Source organism: Grampus griseus (assembly GCF_964374135.1).
Source record: "Grampus griseus genome assembly, chromosome: 15".
Lineage (NCBI taxonomy): Eukaryota > Metazoa > Chordata > Mammalia > Artiodactyla > Delphinidae > Grampus > Grampus griseus.
Window position 1 is genome coordinate 76,988,936 of NC_139009.1, and position 20,679 is coordinate 77,009,614.

The following is a 20,679-nucleotide window of genomic DNA, read 5'->3' on the forward strand; positions in this document are numbered from 1 at the left end:
CCATGACCGTGTCAAGAAAAGTTACATATATTTATTTGGAGGATGAGACCAGTTAGTAAACACTACTTAAGAAGTGCTTAAGAAGGCACACTTCACAGGCATTATTTTAATTAATCCTTATGAAAATCCTGGGACCTAAGTACCATTATTATCACCAATCTTCAGACAGGGACCTGAGGCTCAGAACGATTAAATGACCTCAAGGATCCGCAAGTGGTAGAGCTGGAATTGGAACCTAGACAGGTCTAGCTCCAAAGCTTACGTTCGGAACCACTCCACTCCACCACACACAGGAAGTAATCACTGTCTTTAAGATCGCCGATTCTGGGCTTCCCTGGTGGCGCAGTGGTTGAGAGTCTGCCTGCCAATGCAGGGGACACGGGTTCGAGCCCTGGTCTGGGAGGATCCCACATGCCGCGGAGCAACTGGGCCCGTGAGCCACAACTACTGAGCCTGCGCATCTGGAGCCTGTGCTCCGCAACGAGAGAGGCCGCGATAGTGAGAGGCCCGCGCATCGCGATGAAGAGTGGCCCCCGCTTGCCACAACTAGAGAAAGCCCTTGCACAGAAATGAAGACCCAACACAGCAAAAATAAATAAATTAATAAACTCCTACCCCCAACATCTTCTTTAAAAAAAAAAAAAAATCTCTGATTCGGGGGCTTCCCTGGTGGTGCAGTGGATAAGACTGCACACTCCCAATGCAGGGAACCTGGGTTCCATCCCTGGTCAGGGAACTAGATCCCACATGCATGCTGCAACTAAGAGTTCACATGCCGCAACTAAGGAGCTCGCCTGCTGCAACTAAGACCCGGTTCAACCAAATAAATAAATTTTTAAAAATTAAAAAAAAAAAAGATCTCCGATTCCAATGGCAACTTTGAATTTAAAGCCCTTTTCTGTGGTAGTGACGACAGAACCACTCTAAGAAAAACCAAAGATCCTAAACAGAAGAGTCACACCAACTCTATACTCACAAGCTGACAGTAATTCCAAAAAGCTGGCAAGGCCAACCACATTTAGACTGAAGGAGAGCTTGCCAGAAGCCAAGACCTTAGCTAAAAGATTACCTTCCTTCCAAATCAATAAGGTACACACAAGGCCCATTGTATGACTATTCAACTAATGGGCAACATTGACTAACATTCCCAGAACGTGGCTCCCTCAAAATTTTTAATTGAAATTCAATTTAATAAAAGCTCCCAGAAAAAGACATCAAATCAATAGGCTCTTGGTTCTTCCAGGCTGAAATCTGATCTCTAATGGTCCTTGCACACAGCACAGGCTTGCCCTGGGACTTCCAAAACGCCATTACCCTTAGTGCTAAACTAAAAGGTACTATTTCACTTTAGAAACCAAACCAGCAACTCATCTGTCAACGATTATTTTGCAAAGCAGGTCACAGTTAGTTGAAAATTATATTTTTCCAATTAGCACAATGGGAAACACTACGGAGGCATTCAGCCCAAGCCTGCAATTAGAGAACGTTTGCTTGCTTCTGGAAATAGAATGAATGGGAAGTAGAAACCTGCTATCTAGGTCTTCAGCAATAATCGTCTGGGAGGGGAGACCTTGCACTAATGTCAGCAGTCCCCAGAAAAACAAACATCTTGCTCCTTTTCGTAAGTAGCCATCTGCACTGCATCACAGTGTGTTCAGCTGAGATGAAACCCTGCTTCAGCTCTGAATATAACAAAAGGGGTTTCCACAAGAGCCCAGTCATTAGAAAGGCAAGCCAATGAGCAGCTCTAATATTTTAGTATTAAAAAAAGCTATTAATAAAGTCTCGAAAGTCCCCATCTGTCACAAAAGTAACAGTTTGGTAGAAGCACCTCAGCAGTCTTCAGTTAGCTGAGTTTTCTCCGACTTCAAAGATCTCACTGTGTCTTGGGTGTAAATGGGATGGGTAAAGAATTTAAACCTCTCAAGTAGAGGCAAAGACAAAGAGAACGGAGTTAAAGAGAAAGGACTTTCACACCATGGGGTATGAGTTCTGTAACCTTACTGAAATTTTGGAGCACTAAACAAGACTTTCCTGTGAAGCAAGAGAAAACCATGGCAATTAAAATATTTGCAAATCGTACACACTGCACAAACACAGTGCAGAAAGTGTTTAATAGACCAGGCATCCCTATACCACTATGTTGTAGAGGGAACACCGCAACCCAGGTTTTATGAGCAAGTGTTTTGATTTTGTCACCTTGGGTCTCTAGGAAACTTTACGTTGCGGAAAGGTGAAAGGGTGAGGTAGGGTGAGAACAAATCCTTTTATTTCCTGCCAGTCAGGAAATGAACTGTTGGAAGCACTAGTAGCCTAGAGCTTTGCCCAGCTTGCAAGTAAACATGATTGTGTAACATTTATCTAGTTCTCAGTTACCATATTGCAGTTTAACCAGGTGACTCGTCATTGACCCGTTTATCCTGTGAATGATACTGTTCATTTCCTGTTCCGGTTGCTGGTTTCATGGACCTGTCCAGTGTGCAAAAGGTCAGCAAGTTATACAATTATGTGCACTTTTCTGTATACAATATATTTCAATTAAAAAAATCTAAATTTCATCTGCAGGAAACTAATTAATTAATTAAATAAAGTGTTTGAGGCTCAGCTTCCAACATTTTACCTTTTCTTCACCGTTGAGAAATAGCTCTGGGAAGTCCCTTCATGTGAAGTTCAGGCGAAGTTCGGGCCAGGCCAGCATCACTTCCTCTGGGACATCCGCATCCTTTTCATCACAACCACCTTCCTCATTTACGCCGACACGCTCACCTTCACTAAAGCGCCTCCGGCTGCCTATCTAGAATCTCTCAAACAGTAGCAGCATCAACCCTCCCGTGTTCAAATACAACTCAATTCACGTCCACTTTGAATCGTCCAAAGTTATTTGCAGTGTAGTCAGTTTCTGCCACACTGCAAATTACTGCTGCTTTTTGCCATGACGCTTTCAACTTCTTCCAAGCCTCAGCTGAAGCAATCGTACAATCTCCAGTTATAGTACCAATAGCCTGTCCAAACCTGTTAAAATTTGAAATAACCTCTTTGTTGGCTGGATCAATGAAAGTTGCATTTGATGGTAAAAGGCAAGTTTTCGCACTTTCATTCAAGCCCGCAAGAGAACCTGGAACATAATCCAACTGCGGTGCTAACAGCCTACAGCATCTCTTCTACCGCTGGAAACACTACTAAAAAGCTCTGTTGTCAGTGAGTGAACTGAATAATAGCTGAACGGCAACCAGACACCAAGACGACTTTGAAAGAAGCGAACTGAGAGGTCATTCGTTGGGCCTATGTCCATCTGTTCCTCTGGAAATGGGATTTGTGGACCAAAGAGCTAGCATTAAAGTTCGTACTGTACGCGATTCCTCAGTTAAAATATACCATGGCAACTGAAATCTGAACCGTGTTACTGGGGGACTGGTGTTAGTTACCTAAAAACTGTGGTAATGAACGCTGCATTTGGAACCAGGCAAAAAAAACAAGGTACTGAAAACGGGGAGACTAAAATACACTGTGACCCTTGCCCTAGTGAGCCCCGGAACTCTGAGCAATTAGGCCTTTACCACCCGAGATTCTCTCTCAGGAAGCTGCTACAGTAGGGTGTTCTCCCCCAAAACAGGGGAATAAACCAAGAAAAAACAAAAACATGGGCTACAGGAAACAGGAAATCCAACAGAGGAGGTAAAAGAAATTTCCAGAATGGCAGAGGGAAATTTTAGGCTGCAGATGTGAAACTTGTCTACACTGGAACAGGTCAGAGGCTGTGAGTGAAGCTTCCCTAAAATATCAGGAACTTTCCTGTTGCTTCTCATAGTCCTAAAAGGGTGACAAGCACTTAATAAAAAAAAAGGGGGGGGGTGGGGCGGTAGAGCTTATTCCAGGGAAAACAAAATGGTCACAGTATATACGTACTATAAGACTCAGCAGGGCTTCTCTGGTGGCCCGTGGGCCATGGCCGCTGAGCCTGCGCGTCCGGAAAAGACTCAGCAGCTCAGTGACATTTTTAAAACACTCTCAATTTTGATCTTACCAAAATTAAGACCGAATTATACAGCAAAGGTGGGAGGTTAGGGTCTGTGTATGATAACAGTGTTAGACTAGAACTAAACATCATTTTTCACTATGGGACATCAAGAGCTAAACACTGAAAGGGCCAAATAGTAATACAAATACCAAAAGAAAAGCAAGTGGTTGCCTCAGCAAAGAGGGAAATGATGGTGGGAGATCCCTGTTCCATAGAAGCCTTGTTGAATCACTTGAGTACTTTATTATGCATACATGCAACCTTAATGAAAATAGCTTGGATGGGGGGAGAGTTAAAAAAAAAAAGGCAACATCTAATAACGCCCAAGAGAAACAGGCCAGAGTTCTCACCAGCCTGTGTCCCTGGCCCACAGCAGCTATCACCATACATGGAAATACAGATCCCCTCTGGCCTCTTACTAGCTCTAATGGGGTTCCTCTTCCCCAGATCTAGCTGCTCTTCCTAGAGAAACACATCCTTGGGTCAAGTACTTCCTCAGCTGTCCTCTCCTGGGCCAAGGGGAGAGTCTTGGGGAGAGTCACTACTCTCCAATTAATCACTGGGCAAAGACAGGATCTGGGTTTGTGTGAGGTCACGTAGCACCAGGAAAGGAGGCCAGCGCCAAAACTCAGAGGGTCTCCTGCAGGACCCTCAGTTCTGGGCTTACCGTTAGGTTCCTTTTACCCCAGGCCCCCCTCTCCTTCCTCAGTCACATGGCTACCTTCAGCTAGCCTGGGGCTGTCCATTCTCTTTATTTTGGCTGCACCAGGTCTTAGTTGCATGGCACCCGGGATCTTTAGCTGTGGCATGTGGGATCCAGTTCCCCGACCAGGGATCGAACCCGGGCCCCCTTCATTGGGAGCGCGGTGTCTTACCCACTGGACCACCAGGGAAGTCCCTGTCTGTTCTCTTAAGATTAGGAAAGATACAGTTCAGTGTCTTTCATCAGCTACAAAATAATGTTAGGAACTACTGCAAAAGGTCTTGAGAATTAAATGTATATAAAAAGCTTAGTGCAGTGCCTGACATGAAACGGTGAACATTTACTAAGTGAATCCATGGCAGGTATGCAACCAGTGGTCCAATTTCTCAGGCACAGGTCAGGCAAGCATAACCTTATCCTTGTTGCAGTCTGGCTTCTACAAAGCATCTTGCTAAAAGTCTAAGGACAGGACCCATCAATCTAGTTTGCAAAGCCATGCACTTTTGCTTAACTGTCCTGATCAAGCCTAAAAGAGATAATGGGTCAAGACTGAAGAATCCGACACTGAGAATTTTTAAATGAAGCCGAGCTACACACACGAAACACGAACACTCATTTTAGCATTCTAATAGCAAAGCTACAAATAATCTAAGTAAGGGTCTAGTAAGACAAACTAATCCATTCAAACAGGAAAACTTTGTGGCTGTTAAAGACAATGAGTAGATACGTGTTAACGTGGAAATGTCTAGGATGTGCTGGTAAAAAATACTAAACAGTTAGAAATGCCCCATGGAGGAATGTCAGGTATATTCTGGGATCACAAGAAACATACCAGGGAGGAGTGGGGAACTTTAAGCTAGAGGGCAGTTCTCACTTGTTAAGATACCACATTCTCCTAAGAATTGCATAAGGCTGACTGATCGGGAGCTCAGATGCTTCAAATATGTGAACAAAACCAATGAGACATGTTTTCTAAAAACGGTAGGCTTTTTTATTCAGTTAAGAGGTAGACAGATGAACATGGAAGGCTGGCCCATTTAACTCACCCGAAGTTCATATTCCACTGCATTCATCCATCCCACACTGCCAGAAATCTTAAAGAAATAACCAAGACTGCCAGAAGGATTTTTCTTCCTAATTCTTCTTAGCAATCACAGTCAGTGAACTGCCTGCAAAGAAGTTACTACTAACTTAAATTTTCACCGTGTCCAAAGAACCTTGTCCTTGTAAGTAAGAAGTTCACGTATGCCAACAGAACCTGCCACTACCGACAGGAGGGCAGGGTACAAATGACGATTTTTCTAAGAGACTACAAGGGAAGCTTCGGTTACGGTGTGTGCTGTTAAGTCCCTGTGCGTGTTGGGGCAGAAGCTGGTGAAACCAACAAAGCAGAGCACACTGTCAAATGGCTCTGAAGGGTCGTTTTAAAACGACACAAAACAAACAAACAAAAAATCACAAGTTATCTTCAGAGACAACATTAAAACATAATGGAATTGAAGCCTGATACAAAAAGTAGAGAAATATATACAGGAATTCACAGCCCAGAAGGAAAAGGAACCTCAACAGGAACCAGTGGAAACCTGGCTACTTTACATAGCTAATCTTGAGACAAGTCATATTTAGCACAAAAGCAATTATAGCACAAGTAACGCTTCCCTCCCACAGCTCCCAAACTTTAAAGAGACTCCTGTCAGTCTTCTATAACACTGTAATTCATTCTTCAAAGGAACAGGAATGTGGATGGTGGTCCCAAACACTGACCCGAATTTTCATCTCAAACAGCTTCACACTCTGAGGATGACATATTTGAAGACTGCCATGATAGCAGCACTGATAACGCCAGAAATGGGGACTGTGACAAACCAGGCCATAAAAATGTTGCGGAAGAGTCGCCAATCAACAGCCTTTTTGGATCGGAGCCAGCCAACGGACACAACAGAGCCCACCTACGGGAGAAAGCAATCAAGGAAACTGGTTACTGAAGTGCCAGTGGCATTTTGTTAAACAGACCCGTGATTCTTAGGTAGGTAAGGAGCCCCGGACTGCCGGACCGATCCACGAAAGCTGGCTTGTAACAAGACGAAGGGCAATATAAAATCCAGTCACGGAATCCGTGCTAATTGGGGTAAAAGAGGGAAAGAAAACTCCCTTTCCCCTTCTGAGCTGCTGGAATGTAATGAACTACATTAATAATAATAACTGCTTTAATAATAGATTCCTTTAAGTTTTAGGCTTCCCAAAGATTCTAGAGGGAGGCTGCTGTTAGACCTAATAGCCAATCACCCGTAGATCTCTCTGGAAGAAAAAGAATGACTCAAAGGCTCCATGATGAACTAACTTAAAAATTCCCTTAAGGAAGCCAGTTTCTTCCTTTCCCTACAGTTACCCTATGGTTATTAGATGGTCATCAAGCCACCTTAGGACTCAATAAGTTTCTCAGGACTTCAATCCTGAGATGCTCTGAATATATGCTTGCTTCAAATAAACTGCCCTTCAACAAGCCTCACAGACTTGCTGCCTCTATAAAAAGGGGCTTTTGCATGGTTTGGAGAGAAAATATACTATCTGCTTAAATAAAAGTAATAGACGCTAGAAATTGCACAATGTGTATTTACATCCTTAGAGTCAACTTGTCCTAAACTTGTGAACTCTTCAAGACTCCCACGGTATAACACCAAATATCAAAGGAAAAAAACCAAAAACCAAAAAGAACAAAAAAATACCTCTCGACGTATCTACTAAAACCACTCAAAAGACACAGTACCTCCACATTACACTTACTTTACAATGTGTTGTACTGATGGGAAGGCCAATATTCGATGCAATTACTACAGTGAGGGCAGATGCCAGTTCAATACTGAAGCCGCTGTGGACACAGACAGATCACTTGTCAAGAACGGAACTTAAATTTTGGTAAGTTAGCACTACCCCAAAGTTCACGCAATCTTGCTGTGCTCTATCCAGTGACGAAAACTCCACCATCTGTAGTCTGCTCTAACTCCTGAAATCTGCTTTAAATCAGGCCATGAGACTGCTCTTCTCTTTTCCAGCATTTGAGGTGTTAAGGTTTTCTGGAAGCCCATTCTTAAAGCTTGCACTTTTACTCTGAATTTAGTAAACATCAGTGTTGGCTCCGTAAAGACAGAGATAAAAGCCAAATGTACATAGCTAGTAAGTCTTAGCACACACGTCTTTCTCAGAAGTTATTTTGTTAAAAAGAGTCCACCGGAGTTGAATAGATAATTTATGTTTAAGGGCCAGACGATAAGGAAAATCTAAAAAGTTCACACCAAAGAGAGAGGAACATCAGGAACTTACACGAACTTGGTTACTTTACGTAGTACCACTGCACAGTATTATGTATCTTAAGAAAATGAGCATTAACCTAATAAGACCTGCTTTACCAACTTACCTAGAGGGTGTGATTGGTGTCAGATCTTTCCCCATGGTCTGGATAACTCTCCTTCCCCAAACCCACAGACCAATACAGATACCAACACCACCATAGAGCAGAAGCCATATTGGTGTTGCTACTTTTGAGGAAACATCTCCCGTGTCATAAACCAGATACAAAGCAACCAGAGGACCGATGGCGTTGCTGCAAGAAAAAGAGGGCAGGGATGATTTTTCAGGCAAAACTAAAACTTGGCAAGAATCTAGTTGTCAATTGATCTACTAAGTTTTCTAAAGCAAAGCTTTCATTAGAAACTGGTCTTTCTTTCAAAGGAAATAAATGGAACCCCAACATACACAACAGAAGAAAATGAGAGCTCTTCTCAGAGGGGAAACGCCACGCATCTGGTGGCCTGTCTTCCTACAGGCCCAACTAAAGCAAATTTTGGGTTCCAATGAACAGGTGACAAACCACAGAACTAGGATTAACCACCTACAAATTCATTCTAGGGGGCAGTGATTCTATCAAAGAACTGGCTCCCATCTCGATAAAAGGCTTCTCTGTGGAAGATATATGTGTTTATCACCTACAGAAACAAACATATTCTTTGTAATCTCTGAAGAAAAAATTTTTCTTCCTGTTTTTTTAAGTCAATTAATTGCTATTACCTCATCCTTTCTGCATTATTCAGTGTCCCACGGGTGGTATAAGTACCAAGGCCACAAGCAGAACCTCATAAAGGGATTAGGCGGCACAAAAATAGCACGAGCAATGCCAAGAATCATAATCGACTGACCTGACGTCATTGCCACCATGGGCGAATGACCCAAAGCAGGCCGTGAGGATCTGCAGGAACTGGAAGAGGAGAGACACTTCTGGTTTGTCCTGGTCGCACCATTCTTCTAGAGAGCTGGTGCTTCCTTTTCTGTCGCCCAGACCCATCTCGGCCTTGACACTCACGTCGATCTCGGATGCCGAGTGAATATCAGACACGGCGTTGCAGTAACTGGTGTAACTGTCCATTCGAATTCGCTTCTTGCTGTCTCCGTTAGGCCACGTCAGCTTCTCCATCTCTTCACCCTTCTGTTCACCTTCTTTGGCACGGAATGAATCCAGGGGCATGCCACAAATTGCCATGGTATAGGAAGTGTAGCTATTGTTGCGCCTCAAGGGTTTGTCACCAGAGTCTCCCATGCAGTCGCCCACCTTGGCAAGATGTAGCTTGTGGAGCAGCTCTTTGTACAAGCCGGAGTCCTTATGCACCGTGTGATACTGATAGTGGCCGCTGGAGTTTATCTGGTTACTGACAGCTTGATTGAACTGAACTAGGTTCCCATTAGGCAACTGCACTGCACCTGGCCAAGACCGAAAGGTTACACTCAATGCCCAGAGCATCAAGTCCGAACACAGAGCCTCGCAGCAGTGCTGCTGACAAAGGGAAACTCGGCTTTCCCCACCCGAGAAGAGTCCACTCACCGTTCATCGTGCCATCTATGCTGGTTTCCTCTTTCAGGTCCACGCTGGGAAGCCTCTCTCGCTCTGGAGCTTCCTCCAGGTCTCCAAGTTTGAACGAGACCGTTCTCTCCTCCACTGCAGCCCGCAGGGGCCCAGTGGCTGCTGACCCTACCTCTGAGACGGGATTCCTGGTTTCGGTATCACTGAGAGACAACTTTGTTTCTTCACGGTCTTCTTTCAAGCTATTCTTTTTTTCCATTAAGGGGCTTTCAGAAGGACTAGACTTGATTTCTCCTAGAAAAGAAGGATGTTTTTGTTTGGTTTTGACCAAACTAACTTGCTCTACATTTCCCCTTTCCCTCACTTCAAAAAAAAAAAAAAAAAATCCTTCTCAAAATAAGACCACATGTAAACTTCAGTGAAAATTCAGGATAATTTTCCTGTCTGCTTTATTTGCTGTATCGCTTAATCTCTCCCTTGGGAAGAAACCAGCGATACAAATGCAGAACACCCTATTACTAGGGGTTGCAAAGTTTTTTTCAGTGAAGGGCCAGATGGTAAAAATCTTTTAGGCTCTGTGGACTCTGCTATAAATTCTTGTTCTTTATAGAACCCTTCACAAATGTAGAAACCATCCTGAGCTTCGTGCTGACCCCTTCCTGAGGGGAAAGGAGCTCAAGCGTGGGGCTGACAGATAACTAAAAATTCTGACTGCATCTAGTGCACGTCCTTTTTAAAAAGTGGCCCCAGATTTCAGTCTGTGAGTTCAAGCAAAATGACACAGCTCAACGCAGGCAACTGAAGGTGACTTGAATTTCCACCTCTAGAAAACAAAGACATGTGCCTTATGGTTCAAGTTCCATGACCAGGTGGGAACGTTTTCTGCCTCTGCACCAATGCCCAGTGTGTTTCCGTGTTCATTCAGGAATCCCGGTCAAGCTACCAACCAGGGTACAGAACATTAGCAAGACCTGTCTCATCTTCTCCCAGACTGAGGGAGAATCAAGGTCACGAAGTCCTGAAGGCCGCCAGACTAGCGCAGAGCCTCTCGGAGGCTCCGGAACACAGCTGCATGACGCAGCACTCTCCCGGTGCCACTGCAGTCTGTGCAGCCCTGCGCTTCTTCAAAGAACAAACTTATATCACCACCCGAGCATTTGCAGATGAAAAGGGCGGAAAAAGATCGTCTCAGGAGAGTTCAAGTAGTAAGGGAAGGAATACAAGATTTAATTAAGACCTATACTAACCAGAATGTATGCCATATTTGATTATACTGAAATACTACATACAGTAATGGTCTAAATGATCCCTTCATGACACCCTGAAAATGTCTACCTCTGGAATCTGTGCTCCAGTTCTGAAAATGAACCAAATCTGAAGTCAGATAATATAGTAGCATAGCTCTGAATATCTGAATCTGAAGGCGCTGGTTTTGGTAAATGTTTCCTGTGAAAATACTTCATACCTACCTTTTATTTTTCATTAAGGTATCCTCATCCTTCTCAATTAATGTAGACTACAACTTCTCTGTATTTATCTAGCATGTCACTGGCAAGTGATCAAGGTACAGTAAAAAAAAGAAAAAACAGATTAAGTGCCTAGCTTGTCTGGCGGCCCAAATAAGGTCAAATACGCCTTATGACTAGGTCTCAGGTCATTTTAAGTTAATAAGAACGTAGTTTGGACAATAAACCTACATCCGCAAATTTCCATGTAAATTTTCTGGCTTTACCAATCTATCCAAGTAGCAGATTTTTACAGACGGCTACACACAAAGAAGCAAGCACAGCATTACTAGTTAAGATTTTCTGCTACAACGTGTTACTTACGTTCAATTTTTCTCTTCATCCTGGGACATACAAAGAACCAGACGATAAGGGCACAGAAAACTGCACATCCCACCGAGATGAGGATGGTACCCCACAGAGGAAGTTTGTCAAAGCCCAGCACTAGGAGATAAAATGGTGCATCTTGAAAACCCCAGGGCAACTGCCCCCCTGTAATAACGTGTCAACCCTCCTCTGGGGACTCTGGGGTTCCCCAAGCCAGCCCATCACCCTTTATAGCTGTTGCCAGCCTTAGGTCCACAGGATTACTGTGTTCGTGGCTATACAAATCTGGGAGAAAAATCCCATAGCATGTGAAATCCACCAGTCTGGCCTACTTTAAACACCTGCTAGACAGACATCTCCCAAGCTCCTTCACATACTAGGCTTTTTCCTTTCTTTGCTTTAGAAGACAGATTACTACACTGAGCAACTGCAACTAGCTATGAAAATAAACGGAAGCTTTCCACTGCCCAGCCTCCAGATGGGAGCGGCCACACCTTATGTTTGCACATAAGATTTTAACGTTAAGAAAGGAAAGTGCCCCAGTCGTCACATTTCTCCTACTGATGTAATCAGTTCTCTGTGGAAGTTATCACATCCAAGCAAAATCCTTTAGAGCAAGATTATCTCTTAGGACGCATTATCAAACTAAGATACATTTATCTATCAAGGGATAAGAATAGTTCAAAGGGCTGTCTTTCACAAAAAGAAGATAGTAGAGTGGTAATCACACTAACAAGCGACATCTTAAACAGAGACATGCCTACTTCTCACATGGCTCAGGGATCATTAACTAGTCACCTGGTTATCACTTAAATGCCAACAGCCTCCAAGCCACTCGTCTATATTTAATGACAGAAGCAAAGCACTAGAGAACACTACTTAAACCTAAAGGATGTTATAATGATCTGTGGTTTATCCAAGAACAGCTTAGTTCCTTGTGGTTGTTTTGCATATTAGGAATTACTTATAAAATGGAAATTCTATTGTTCCTCAAAATGATTCGTATTTAAAAATCAGATATAAATCGAGGCCCCTTCAAAACCAAAGTTCTGTGATGACTAAATCTTTCCATTTTAATTCCTGCTATCAATTCTAATCATGCAGTTAGTCACACAAACTAAAATATACATGAAATTTAATCAATCTCTGTATCACAATTTAAATTTGCCTACGTTCCAAGTCAAAAAAGGAAAATGAGACTGGTTCTTTCTTGTAAATGATCGACCAAAGGACAGGACAAAAATACCCACATTCCCTTTTCAAAGACGACTGAAAATGCAAGTTTCTAATTTCACTGAACTATGAGCTTTGCTGCTACCACATAAAACATCAGTGCTTAGAGCCTCACGGAGCCTTTTTTAGTTTAACATGAAGAAGCCAATTTAAAACAGAATGGAAAGGCAGCAGGCAAGCTTTCCTTTGCCTGTAGCATTTGGTAAGGAGGCTGGTATCCCCTAAATAAGATCAATATCCTCATAAAGTTGTCTGATTTCTTTCCTGATTATTCTAACAAAGACATGGTTAAAAATACTTAGCTAACTCCAATTTTGGTCAGTGACTTATTACTTCAGTGAGGTTTCCAAAGCAAGTTACAATCCATCAGTCAGAAATGGAATCAATTTGGTGGGCCACAATGAGCATTTTAAAAAGCTAAAAAGAATACTTGCAAATATGACTGCATAGCACATAGTAAGGTTAAGTAGCTTCAACATACTATTCCAGTTCTCTTTCCCTCTCTCCCCCTCCCTCTCTAAGTATGTGTGTGCTGGGCAGCAATGTACAATGTCTTTCTTCCAGTGTGTCACAACAGTCAAAAGATTGAAAGCCACTGACTTGACGGATCAAAGGCCATCAGGCCAAATGAACCTAGACAGGAAAACTGACTGATCAAGACATGTACTGTCCTGTCTGACAAGTTACAGGTTATCAATCTTTTTCAATTGCTAAATGAAACACGTATCACAATTTAATCCATGCTTTGCCTGTGTTCCAACATAAAAGTAATCAACATTTCAATCTTTATATTCTCACAAATATTTTTCCTCTTAGCTGCATGAATTCTTCTTCCAAGTGCACTTAGGGCAGGTGTTAAACATCCCAACTCTTCTCATTCAAGCAGATTCAGGGAGTAAATTTAGAAACAAAAAGGAGCTCCACTTGGGAGAGAAAAATGAGAATATCCAGCAAACCAGTCCTAAATGACTGATTATCGAAGACCAAGTATAACTAATGACTCTTCAGTAGTCGAGGTAACATCAATTCCGGTATTTTTAGCATAGATAGGAAAGAGGGAGGGAGAAGATCAAATTATCGGTGGATCCTGTGAAGACTAAAGAGTAAAGGTCTGTAGTGATTTAGAATCTGAGCAGGTCTCTTTGGTTGAAAAACTATCTAGGTTAACTCAGCATACACTAGCCTGCAGCCTTCTGAAATGGGCGCAGGCCAGCCACCTTCTAGGAGATTTCAGCCCTGTAAACAAAAAGGGGTAAATTGGGCATTTAATGCAAGTTTTAGAAACAACTTTCAATTCACATTTAAATATTCTGATATGTACTTACAAGGTGCTCCAGTGTACATGATGGAAAAGAGGTTGATTCCAACTGTGCAGGCATAGAACACTGGCAAAGCTCGCAACCCGTTAGGAACCGGATCTGCCTGTAAAATACCATCATCATTAAGCTCAAGATCTTAAAAGCTGTAAAAACTTAACCCATTTCCATAGAACCTTATCAAAGGGCAGCTTCAGGAATTAGTTCCAATAACTATCTCCCCATAGTAGTTTCCAAGGCCAGATGGTCTTTTCCTACATTTGCTCCTGGAAGTTCCCCTACCAAGGCTGATCTCATCTTCTACATCCATCTGAATTTAAGTTTGTGTTTGCTTTAATGTTTGGGGGTTGGTTAGGTTTTTGTTGCCGTTATTGTTTTTTTTTTTTTTGGCTTCGTTGCATCTTTGTTGCTGCGCTTGGGTTTTCTCCAGTTGTGTCGAGCGGGAGCTACTCTTTGTTGCGGTGTGCGGGCTTCTCATTGCGTTGGCTCCTCTTGTTGCACAGCATGGGCTCTAGACATGAGGGCTTCAGGAGTCGTGGCACGCAGGCTCAGTAGTTGTGGCTCGCAGGCTCTAGAGCACAGGCTCAGTAGTTGTGGCGCACGGGCTTAGCTGCTCTTAGCTGCTCCGTGGCATATGGGATCTTCCCGGACCAGGGCTCAAACCCGTGTCTCCTGCATTGGCAGGCGGATTCTTAACCACTGAGCCACCAGGGAAGTCCCTGTTGCTGTTATTCTTAACAAGGCTACCTATTACTAGTGACTGGTGATGTCCTGAATGATCAGTTTCAAACCCCAGTGCTCTAAGGTACCTCATGTCCAGATAAAATCTGAGCACACACCTGAAAATGTACTATATAAGAGAGATCAAGAAACAGACTATGAGATATTACATTTCTTACCTGACTTTATACCTGCAATGACTTCTTAAAAACAAAACATGTAGGAGAATATACCAGCAACAACCATCTTATCTAGACATTTGATAAATATGCCACAACTAGTGATTTACCAAAGGGCTAAGATAAAAATCAATCGTACACTAGGTCACCTCCTCATTTAACAGACTGTGCCAAGCACTAAAATATGGGAGTGAATGAGACAAAGTTCCTGCTCTCACAGAACTGACACTTACATTCTAGTACAGAATCATGCTATGAAGAAAAAAGAAGGGGAAGGAGGCCGTGATGGAAGGAGGCGCACACTTTAATTCTTGGAGGTGGCGCGGGAGATACTCCAAAGACCATCAGTGGAACAAAGACACAAATGTGTTAGGTCAACAAGCCATAAGCCAGGTACACACGCAGGGGTAGAAAAAGAGCAGCCAGAGAGCAGGCTACCTGGAGGGCAGACTATCCCAGAGACGTCAGAAAGTACAAAGACCCTGAGGCAAACACCTGAATTGTCTGAGGAACAGCAAGGAGGCCAGTGTGACTGGAAACAAGAGTTAAAAACAAGAGCACAGATCTGAATACATGAGAAGGCTGAACTTCAAAGATGTGGTTAGCCCAAAGGTTTAATGCTATCTTGAATCACAATCCAATGGAAAATCTTGGGGAGGAACAGACAAGGAGAAGAATCAAATACATCAGAAGAGTGAGGTAATGGCTTAAAATCAAGGAAACGGAAAGTAGAGGTGCCATTCCAAATCAGCAGAGATGGGCGCTTGACAAAAACCACTCTGAATATTACCTTCCCTATCCGTAGTTTAAGAGAATGCTACAGGTAGGGAATTGGTCAAAACAAAAATAGCCAATAAAACCTAAGTATCAGGGCTTCCCTGTTGGCGCAGTGGTTAAGAATCCACCTGCCAATGCAGGGGACACAGGTTCAAGCCCTGGTCTGGGAAGATCCCACATGCCGCAGAGCAACTAAGTCTATGCGCCACAACTACTGAGCCTGCGCTCTAGAGCCCGCACGCCACAACTACTGAAGCCTGCGCGCCTAGAGTCTGTGCTCTGCAACAAGAGAAGCCACTGCAATGAGAAGCCCGCACACGACAACGAAGAGTAGCCCCCACTCGCTACAAGTAGAGAAAGCCCACGTGCAGCAACAAAGACCCAACGCAGCCAAACATTAATTAATTAATTTAAAAAAAAAAAAAAAAACTCATCATCTCTGAGTAACTCAACCATGCGTGTCCCACCCCAAGGGTAGTCGGTAAGGTTATGAACCTGAGGTGTATATACATTTTTCTTCTAAGAACTCTCTGTGCTTTAAAGAAATTCTCCAAGAAACCAAAGACCACCCCCCGAAATCAAAATCCATAAGGGTTCTAGACATTTGTGGGGGCTTCTCTTTCTCCCTTTTGCTACCTCCAAACTCCTCTTAGCCACTCCCCCAAGAGGTAACCAGGGCTAACATTTTATTGAATGTTGACCACCATATGACTCACCTAACACTTAAAACTTTACCTATAAGTAAATATCTCATCATCCAGTTATATGGGATGGGAAAGGGGTTCTTCATAACCCATTTTCAACCATAATAGTTCATTTTTTATACATCGGACATTCCAGTAAACTAAAGAAAAAAGTTCCTGAGTTTGAAAAGATACCCTAGATATATTTAATGAGATTCCTGACAGAAGGGAGAATGCTGAAAGGCCCACTTTCTTTGACTAGAATTTAAACACTCAACAGGAAAACTCCCTTTTCCCCTTATTCCTTGTTTATTGTCCCAATCCTTAACCTCCACTCTGCTTTTTCCTACTAGACTACCCAACACCCTTGGAACATTCAGAAAATTGAAAATTTTTAAAAGCACTTTTAATGTTAATTTCCAAAACAGAATCTTTAGTTGGAAAGTATCTTAATGGTCAAATATTTAGATTTTAACAGCCAAGACCACCAAAGGTTACTAGTGTAAAGATGTTTTCTTGAGACTTAAAAGCTAACAGTAACCAGAAATATTTAGCCTCATCACCTAAAAATTCATCTGTTATTGGTAGATTAAACACAAGAGTACGTGCCTGCCTGTGTGTGTGCGTGTGCGGGTAGATTCTCAAAGTCCATATTGAATAGTTTTAAACACTATTCCAATCATTCTTTTTTTTTTTTAATATTTATTTATTTTGGCTGTGCCGGATCTTAGTTGCAGCACACAGGATCTCTTAGTTGTGGCATGCGGACTTCTCAGTTGCGACATGCGAACTCTTTAGTTGCAGCATGCGTGCGTGATCTAGTCCCCTTGACCAGGGATTGAACCCGGGCCCCCTGCATTGGGAGCACAGAGTCTTACCCACTGGACCACCAGGGAAGACCTATTCCATTCATTCTTGATCATGTTCATCCTCATACCCCATGAGAAATATATAATTAAGAAGTTCATATATCTAACTTAAGGTCTCTAACTGAGGATAAAGACGCCTGGCATGCATTCCCCAAATGAGAGTTCTGGGGACCTGAAAATCCGACTTTGCACCTGAAAGCATGACCATTCCTCCTCCAGAAAAGAAGTTTGTTTGGGCTTGAGACACACAAAGCCTCTGGAACAATCTGTCTCTCAATAATCCACAAAGGCCCGGTGTAAACCTTTATGAGCACAAATCCACAACAGGGGATCCCAGCAATCCTCCTGCTTCTCTGGTAAGGAGCAAGCTATACAGCTCTCAAAGTACGAAGAGTTCTGATCCCTGACTACTACTAAGCCTCAAAGGGAAGCCTCACGTTATCACATTCCACAGCTGTGGGGAGTAGGAGGGTAGGTGCTATTCACTAACCACTTGCTAAACAAGACAATGCCAAACTCTGAGTCTGTTGATATCAACTAACCGTTTACTCTCAAATTATACCAAGCTATAGAGGTTTCAAGTTTTCAAAGTATTACGCTGCTATCTTTTGCCAGACTCAGGCCATGTTAAAAAGTGATTAGTGAGTCACTTTACCAGTTACTGAATTTCTATAGAAAAGTACGTATCCTTCCCTAGAGAAGCTCAGAACTAGACCAAACAAACGGTTCTGAATACATTCTTACCCCTTGGGATTAAGCTACCTATCTCCCTTCACTCAGATTTCTTCAGTTCAGAAGAATTTTTAAGAACTTACAATGGACCGTTAAGAGCCATTCACCTCAGGAAAAGGACAACTTTGTTTCCTGAGAAAAAAGCATTTATTCTTACTGTAACTCAGTCCAACGACAACATCCCTTGTTGTCTACATTTATTTTGGAGCCAGCATCAGACTTCTTGATTAAAAAAAAATGCTATCAGGTCCCTCAAAAGGGATTTTCAAATGGACAGGAAATTAAATGGCTGTCTGGAATTTTTTTTTTTTTTTGCCAAGAAAAACAAAACGAGAATTACCTTTACTGGTTCCTTTTTACCTATTCTGAGCTATTAGAGTCAAGTCACTGTGAGAGGTAGCGTGTCCACCATGAAGCTTACAAGCTGGTTTCGATAATCAACACTCTACAAATAACTATGTGGGGACCCAAACGACTCCACTTTAACTGGCAGCTAAGAAAATGTCACCCAGGACACTGTGATTTGTTGAACCCTAAGCTTACAATGCAGACTGGCCTGCATATGACGGTGATTTGAGGTAGTAATCTGCATACAGGTCAACAAAGCCACTCCAAATACATTTCCTTAATTTTTTCTTTCAGTCTCGGCACGCTATAGTGTTCAATTTTTCCTTCCCAAATGACTTCTTGGGTATTGAAAACCTGCTTCTTTCAGAAAATTCAACATACGAGAGGAATACAAAACAAAGAATTTTTCTAACTTTCCAAGGCCACACTCCTACACACCGATCACATTTGCAATAATGCTATCGGTTTGAACACCACTGAGTGTGACTTAGTACAGGTCATGGGGGGAGAGAAAGATTACCTTACGGAGGATGAATGCACGAACAAGGAAGAATAAAATTCCAGACATAGTACCAGAAAGCAGCGGTGAGACGAACCAAGACATCACTGGAATAGAACACAGTAAGAAAAAAATGTCAACTAATGGAAATCAGGAACCAAAACACACTTTAAATTTTAGTCCTCTCGTTTCAAAACTTTAGCCCATCCCTCCAATTTTACATCATTTTCTCCCATACACAACGCCATGGTAACACGACAAGAATAAAAAGCCTTTTAGAATTAAACATACCAATTTTTATCAGTTCTGACCACTTGACCCCCTCCTGCCCCTTCGCCACCAGGGAGAAACCAATGGTTGCACCAACGATACAATGGGTTCCAGAAATGGGAAGCTTCAAAAACGAAGCCACTAGTTGCCACACAGCAGAACCTGAAACACATGAAGTTTTATTAAGTACGTGACAAAAGTGACAAATTCCATTATGTACGAAGTGCATATTACTGAATGTAATACTCTGAATCGAGGCAGAGCACAAGAATGGAACTACCCATGATAAGAATTTCCTCACCCGCCACGATCAGGACAACACGAATAAAAAACTTACCAAACATCGCACTGACAGAGCCGGCCATCAGCAGCTCTTGTGTCGAGTTGTACATCTCCACGTCAATCAAGCCCTTCCTGATGGTCTCGCTCACTTTGGCCCCCAGCAGGACGGAGCCCACTGTCTCAAAGATACTAGCTAGGATGCAGGCTTGCTTCAGGGTCACTACACCTGATCCCACGGCTGTACCAAACGAATTTGCTACATCATTGGCTCCCACGGAGAATGCCAGGACAAATGCAATAACGAAGCCCAGGACGAGCATCCATAGGTAGTCCACCAATGGACCAGAAGCGGCAGTAGCAGCAATAGTAGTGGCAATCAGCGTTGCCATGGTAGATGCCATTCTCTAGAGTAGTGGTTCTTTAATTAATCAGAGAATTACTGAGCGGTTTTCGAGATGTGTAAACAGAATATGAGGTATCAAAAATGCTATAATAAATAATATATATTATATAAAATTAAATACTGTAAACTACGGCACAGAAACCGAGCTGGGGAGTTACTGCTATACGCTGCGTATGGGCATCTGTTGTCTGGGGTTTCTTTGGCTCTGGAGGGCTAGAAGCACGGAGCAGAATTCCATGGCGGAGAAGAGAAAGGACGCAAGTTCATCCTGGAAGGGGGGATGGATAACAATAGCAGCGCGCCCTTGCGGTCCCGCACCCCGCGACGGCCCACCGGGACTGGGGGCCCCGGCCGTGCCCGCCGCCCGCGATCCGGTGTCCCGCACCCCAAGCAGAACGCGCCGGGCGGCGGGCACGTGGCGCAGGGGACCACCTCGGCCCGCGCGCGCCCAGCCCGGCCCCCGCGCCGCCGGCCCGCGCGCGCCCTCCCCGCGAAAAGCGGAAAAGAGCCGTTCCCGCGCGCGCCTCCCGGGGACCGCCAAAAAGGCCCGCGGGCGGGCGGACGGGGTGGCATGGGGGAGGGTGGGGGAGGGAGGCGGGCAGCGCCGAAAGCAGAACCCCACCGCGCCGCCGGCCCCGGCCCAGCCCCCGCGCCGCCGCGTCCGCGCCGGGCCCCGGGGAGAAGAAAGAGCCTTTCCAAGGTGGCGCCGCCACTCACCAAAGGAAACGAAGGGCCGAGCGGGAGACGAGGTCCAGGCTGCGGCGGCGGGCTAGGGCCACGGACGCACGCACCTGCTGTCGGCGAGCACACGGCCTGGCCTGGGGCGGAGGCTCTGGGGATGGCTCGGCGGGGCTGGCAACCCACCCAGGAAGCAGCCGCGGACGCCTCAGCAGCCGAGAAGGAAAAGCACTCAGCACGCGACGGCAGCCATCACTCCAGCAGCGCACTCCGCCGGCCTCTACT

General features: G+C 43.9%; 1 protein-coding gene across 2 annotated transcripts; it reads right to left on the minus strand.

Annotated features, from left to right (window-relative positions):
* Positions 1-5,706: 5,706 nt before the first annotated feature.
* On the minus strand, positions 5,707-20,640 carry SLC20A1 (solute carrier family 20 member 1). 2 transcript variants are annotated; one of them, XM_082672561.1, is made up of 11 exons: positions 20,434-20,640; positions 19,369-19,984; positions 19,053-19,193; positions 18,783-18,868; positions 13,964-14,060; positions 11,403-11,522; positions 9,595-9,867; positions 8,915-9,473; positions 8,137-8,322; positions 7,506-7,590; positions 5,707-6,670 (listed from the first exon to the last, which is right to left on the minus strand). In XM_082672561.1, exons 2-11 carry the CDS (start codon positions 19,712-19,714, stop codon positions 6,509-6,511), a joined length of 2,055 nt encoding a protein of 684 aa, XP_082528687.1. In that variant the 5' UTR covers positions 19,715-19,984; positions 20,434-20,640; the 3' UTR covers positions 5,707-6,508. The 2 variants fall into 2 exon arrangements, with proteins under 2 accessions (XP_082528687.1, XP_082528688.1); XM_082672562.1 differs by lacking the exons at positions 5,707-6,670; positions 7,506-7,590; positions 8,137-8,322; ... (1 more) ...; positions 9,595-9,867; positions 11,403-11,522 and adding an exon at positions 13,360-13,874.
* Between the last annotated feature and the right edge of the window lie 39 nt (positions 20,641-20,679).